Source organism: Periophthalmus magnuspinnatus, chromosome 4 (assembly GCF_009829125.3).
Source record: "Periophthalmus magnuspinnatus isolate fPerMag1 chromosome 4, fPerMag1.2.pri, whole genome shotgun sequence".
NCBI classification, from domain to species: domain Eukaryota; kingdom Metazoa; phylum Chordata; class Actinopteri; order Gobiiformes; family Gobiidae; genus Periophthalmus; species Periophthalmus magnuspinnatus.
The window spans coordinates 458,469-464,794 of record NC_047129.1 but is presented as its reverse complement, the minus strand read 5'-3'; the positions used below and the strand labels follow the sequence as shown (position 1 = coordinate 464,794).

The window sequence follows — 6,326 nt, the reverse complement described above, 5'->3', positions numbered from 1 at the left end:
GCATTGTCCTTAGTATGATCAAATTAAAGAAAGAATTGAATGCTTTTGGTCAGTTGTTTTTGTGATAACCTGAGCAGATTGAATACTGAAATCATTTGTATCTTGTAAAATTGCAGTATGTTGTCTTCTCCCATTATCATCTCCGTTGACTAAATACCTTCCCATGTTGCTTGGTGCCCGTTTGCAGCAGAGTGGATTATTGCCAAAGAATTCACAAGTGTGTGGTAAACATGACTCATGGCATTAAAAGTAACATCCAGTCTGTCGTCCTTCCTCTAAAACATGGGTACAGAGGAAATATCATGTGAATTGAAGCTGCTTCAGTGATTTACACAGAAGTGTCCGGAGTTAGTCACTGGTCCTGGGATGGGACAGAGGGGAAAGTCTGTTTGGGTTAAAGGTATGACCCTGGCAAGAGGAAGAGCTCTGGATGTTACTAAGCAAAAGGGAAAATACCACACACACAATAACATACCATTTTTGGAATAATGGATCTTAGATTTGCGGTTAAACCCTTACAATGGCTTCAGTAGGTTTACTGACATGTTTTAATTCACTCTTTTAATTACAGTGTAGCTAGACTAAATTTGATCAAGTTTTATTCCTAGAATTCTACACCACTGCAGATTCATCAGATTTCTTGGTCCCCGAAGAGTTATAAAACAGTATACTCAACATCTATCTAGGAACTACACAGAAAATAACTCCGGTTAACTCTGGTTTACTTATTTTCATTGGTTAAAATACATCCATCCCTGAAATAAATACATACATAATTTTGAAAAATGTATAAAACTCTTCTGTATCACTATCTTCCTTTGAATGAGTTCAGATTTGGATACTTATGGTGTTACATAATAATGTGAGCCACTAAATTGTCACAGATGACCATAGACCTGCAGTGACGTAGCAGCAGGCTCTTTCCGTGACCCTGTGGAGGAACAAACGTAATGTCACTTTCAGTTTGCTCAACTTCGTTTCACTGTGGTTTATCATAACTGAAGAGTGCGAGGCCAAGAGTGAGGAAACTCAAGAGTCCACAAAAACCTTTAACACTGGCATTTTCAGTAGTAACTAATGCAAATGTGCCATTTTAGATTTATACAACAAACTTGAGTTCAACACTTTTTATGCGTAATACCGTTTTGTTGATAAGTTGCCATAAGTCTACGGTCAAGAGGATTATAATGTTATCTTATTTGCTTGTTTTTTGCTGTTTATATGGCTTTTCAGTTGCTACAGGCTTTTTCTAATTTGTTCCTAGATAATTAAAATGCTAGGCTCCATCTTTAGCCAAACCTGCCACGATAACTTGTGTTCCAAGGAGATGAAACTTGGACTTCTACACTTTTAAGAGTTGTCATAATGAGCGCTATATAAATTACATCAACAAGAACAATATACTCAAGACATACAGAATATGTTTAAAGACAAGGCAAACCAAACTTGAAGTTAAAAGAGCCAATTTAATTTAGTTATGTGATTTCAGGAACAACCTTAAGTCAACATGCAGTGACCATGAAGACAAAGATGCTATTAGGCTCAGGTTCAACATTAGACTGTGGTTTTAAATGATCTATTTTTAACAGTAAATATTAGCATTCACAAATTTGAAGTTTAGTTTTAAATCTTTACAGGGCTGTTCTGACACAGAACAATCAAAGCTTATAAGATAAAACATGTACTTGAGTGGAGACAGTGATGCATATAAAAACATTAGGCTGGTGGCACAAATGTCCAAGGTCCATATGAAGCGCTGCATTTCAAAATGTTTCAACATATTCTGACACTTTCTTCCAAAACTTGGCACAGTTGACAAAAAGACATTTTGCAGTACCACTGAATTGTCCTGAAGACTCAAGTCTCCAAGTCAGATCTCGTACCATGGATTGAGCTTATTGCATCAAAACAAAGTTGGCATTTCCGCTCTTAATTTTCACCAAAAGTCTTGTCAATCTGCTGGCTTTCTACCTGCAGCCAACCTTAAAACCATATTTAAAAATGCAAAAAGGTCCTCTGAATGAGCTGTACAAATGTCTCTTGTGGTTGTTGAAAGATTGTTTTACATGCTCTCAACGCAAAACATCATATTACAAATTACGATCCATTTGGTCAAGCCATTTGCTATGTTGTAAAAATGTATTTCAGCTATATAAAAACTTTAAAAGAACTGTACAAGATAAAATCAGTGAGTTCAAATGTGCTCTTTCTCCTGTAAGGCACAGTCTGAGTCACACATTTCTTGATTTGTCCTTAGATCAGGATTTTGGCTCCAAGTCTGTCCAGTAGCTGTCTTTAGTCCACAGGCCCTGGTCCCTTGTCCTTGTCCCAGGTGTGGTCCTGTTCTGGGGTCCTCCTCACACATAAGCCCCCAGGGCTGCATGAAACTCGGTCAGACACTGGACCAGCTGCTGGAACTTGGGCCTCTCCTCTGGATCCAAAGCCCAACAACACGCCATAACCGCAAACCTGCAACAGCCACAGGGAATATGTAAAGATTAATGAAGTGTTTTTGTGTGTGTGTTTAGATTTTTCATCTTTTCTTGGAGGGCAAAGTGCAAGTTGGTTGACGGAGAATGGCTTGAGAAATGCATACTTTTAGATTGTATAATATAAAACTTATAAGATCTTATGTGTGTCAAGGAAAAATATTTCTAGGTAGTTTTGAGCAATAAAAACACATGTAATTAAATACATTCAGTTTAATACTGTGGAACATTCCACATAAAACCATAACATCTCCATGGAAACAAGTAGGTGGCGGACCTACACCAGAAAAATTGCACAGTACACCTTTAAATAAATAAAAAATAAAAATAATAAATTTTATCTTATTTATAGATGTTTTTATTTTATTTTTTACAAAATATCAAAAGGTTTCATGGCCCTTGGCCCAGTTCTAATGAAATGTAGTGTAGCCGGATCTGCCTGCAACGCACTGATACAAACCAATCAAGATATAATCATTTCTTAAACCATGCATGTGTTACTTTGCGTTCATATTTAGGAAGAGGAATTAGGTGGTTATTTTACCACCTATTGTATTTATATAATCAGCCTTAGCGTGCTCACACTTGTATTTCAAGAAAAACAGATGTAAATGCAGATTGAGGGGCTTTCCAAGTTCTATGGATTGTGCTTAAGGGGGACTCTCAAGGTTGAAGTCCAGACGACAATTAGAGGCGTGAAATTTGTAGGAGTATTTGCTGTAATTTATGAATACGGAAATCCACTCTTCTATGAATCTTATCTACATGAAAACTATGAGAATACCTGGTAGCCACAACATTTCTAAGAATAAAATTAACTGTTAAGGAAATAGTAGACATCGAGTAAGGCAAAGACCATATCTACAGATGTTATAAGAACCCACTAAAAATCTAACCAAAAGGGATCAAATTTAACTGACCTCTGGTGCCAAAAGTTGGTATTGTGCAAATAATTATGCATGGACGATATAGTAAGTCATCTTTATTGACTGAGTGAAAACATACAACTTTATTGGAGGTGAATATGGCACCTTACTGCTACGGCAGACTCTGTTGTTACTTGTAAGAAAAAAGTGACACATTTGTACTGAGGAAAAGAAAAGTAAATTATAGTTGATGCCATGGGAATATGTAGTGAGGGCTTGCAGGATGTTGATAAGCAGGGCATCAAGAGGTTCAACCAGGAGCAATGTCAGTTTTAAATATGTCAGGCATCTACAGTATTCCCTCCTTAAATTGAGTAATGTTTTGGCAAGTGTATACACATTCTGGAGATAAACAACAGAGAGGTCAGAGAAGTTCTTAAAGCATACCTGGTTTATGATACTGGCTATTCTATTTATCATAGTATCATAGTCATTGATCATTATTATATGAACTATACAGATCCTGAAACATATGTCAAAAGACATCATCATCGGTAATACATTTCAGTCACCACATTCCAACCTCTTTTGGGTTTGAAAATTGAATTGAAATAATCCTTTAATGAGCCAACTACTAAAGAAATTGTTATTTGCAGCTCAAATAATTTAATAAGAATGCTATGCTATAATTAGTAGAACCATAAAACAAAATAGGAATGTTTATATAAGCAATAAAAGGGTGGCTTCTAGGCATTCACAAGAAAATAAAAATGTTTTGTATCATCTTTCAATACCATCTATGTTTCAATACCACACTACTTTGTCCATATAGTGGATAATGGATACATAAAGCATGAACAGACTTCATCATAAGAAATAAATAATGATTCAGGCTTAGTAACTACTTAATTAAGTGGTTAGGAGGTAAGAGTTAGTAATTGGTTAATGAATACAAGTCTGAATCAAGTATCTAACTAGCTAGCTTAATTAGGCTCAATAAAACAGGAATAAAGTGCTACCCATTTATAAATATACTAACAGGATAAAGTTAAACATGCCCAGCTGGTTGAATTGCTATTGCACTCTCTGTGTGTGATTGTGAGTATTACTTACAGCTCGTCTGGGCAGTTGATGGGTTGTGCTATCCTGTACCCGTCCTTCAGGTAGGCAGACATCTCAAACGGATCAATGTCCACATAAGGAGTTTGTCCCAGAGTCATCAGCTCCCACAGCGTCACTCCAAATGCCCACTGGAACAAAAAATAATGTGATGATCCGGTCAGTTTATCATTTATGAAGTGTGCATATGGAAGAATAAGAACTATGTATTGTCATGTCAATGCAACTGTTAATGCTGTAGTATAATACTTTTTGTTTTTTATATAACATTTTTTTTCAAGCATTGCGATGAGATTTTCCATCCATCCATCCATCCATCCATCCATTTTCTTCCGCTTATCCGGGGCCGGGTCGCGGGGGCAGCAGTCTAAGCAGGGACTCCCAGACTTCCCTCACCCCGGACACGTCCTCCAGCTCCTCCGGTGGGACCCCAAGGCGTTCCCAGGCCAGCCGAGAGACATAGTCCCTCCAGCGTGTCCTGGGTCTTCCCCGGGGCCTCCTCCCGGTGGGACATGCCCAGAACACCTCCCTAGGGAGGCGTCCAGGAGGCATTCTGAGCAGATGCCCGAGCCACCTTAACTGGTTCCTCTCAATATGTAGGAGCAGCGGCTCTACTCCTAGCTCCTCCCATGTGATCGAGCTCCTCACCCTATCCCTAAGGGTGCGCCCGGCCACTCTGCGGAGGAAGCCCATTTCGGCCGCTTGTATCCGCGATCTTGTCCTTTCGGTCATTACCCAGAGCTCATGACCATAGGTGAGGGTAGGAACGTAGATTGACCGGTAAACCGAGAGCTTTGCATTTGGGCTCAGCTCCTTCTTCACCACAACGGACCGATACAGCGACCACATCACTGCAGACGCTGCACCGATCCGCCTGTCAATCTCACGCTCCATCCTTCCCTCACTCGTGAACAAGACCCCGAGATACTTGAACTCCTCCACTTGGGGCAGAGACTCACCACCCACCCGGAGAGGGCAAACCACCTTTTTCCGGTCGAGAACCATGGCCTCGGATTTGGAGGAGCTGATTCTCATCCCAGCCGCTTCACACTCCGCCCCAGTGCCTGCTGCAGGTCCTGGCTCGAAGAAGCCATCAGGACAACATCATCTGCAAACAGCAGAGATGAAATCCTGTGGTTCCCAAACCAGACCCCCTCCGGCCCCTGGCTGCGCCTAGAAATTCTGTCCATAAATATAATGAACAGAACCGGTGACAAAGGGCAGCCCTGGTGGAGTCCAACATGCACCGGGAACAGGTCTGACTTACTGCCGGCAATGCGAACACAGCTCCTGCTCCGGTCATACAGGGACCGGACAGCCCTTAGCAAAGAGCCCCGGACCCCATACTCCCAGAGCACCCCCCAAAGGACACCACGAGGGACACGGTCGAATGCCTTCTCCAGATCCACAAAACACATGTGGACTGGTTGGGCATACTCCCATGAGCCCTCAAGGACCCAATGGAGAATATAGAGTATAGAGCTGGTCCAGTGTTCCACGACCGGGACGAAAACCACACTGCTCCTCCTCTCCAGTACCCTGGAATAGACCTTACCGGGAAGGCTGAGGAGTGTGATTCCCACCATGCGATGTTGCAGAGACGTGTCAGCCAAGACAGCCCAACAAAATCCAGAGACTTGAGGTACTCAGGACGGATCTCGTCCACCCCCGGAGCCTTGCCACCCACCTCAGTGACTTCAGCCAGGGTGATGGTTGAGTCCGCCTCCGGGTCCCCAGTTTCTGCTTCCTCCTCGGAAGACGTGACAGTGGGATTGAGAAGATCCTCAAAGTATTCCTTCCACCGCCCGACAACATCCCCAGTCAAAGTCAGCAGCTCTCCACCCGCACTGTA

General features: G+C 41.5%; 2 protein-coding genes across 5 annotated transcripts in view; one reads left to right on the top strand and one right to left on the bottom strand.

Moving 5' to 3' along the window:
• The window catches only part of zbtb11 (zinc finger and BTB domain containing 11), a 505,104-nt gene that overhangs the window by 487,945 nt on the left and 10,833 nt on the right, over positions 1 to 6,326 (top strand). The window lies entirely within an intron of this gene.
• Positions 1,447 to 6,326, bottom strand: part of ryk (receptor like tyrosine kinase) — a 38,158-nt gene continuing 33,278 nt past the window's right edge. For all 4 annotated transcript variants that reach the window (XM_033992092.2, XM_033992094.2, XM_033992093.2 and 1 more), the window contains 2 exons: positions 4,469 to 4,605; positions 1,447 to 2,469 (listed from right to left, as the gene is read on the bottom strand). In XM_033992092.2, coding sequence (XP_033847983.1) covers positions 2,358 to 2,469; positions 4,469 to 4,605 — 249 coding nt within the window. In that variant the 3' untranslated portion in view covers positions 1,447 to 2,357. The remainder of the gene's footprint in view (positions 2,470 to 4,468; positions 4,606 to 6,326) is intronic.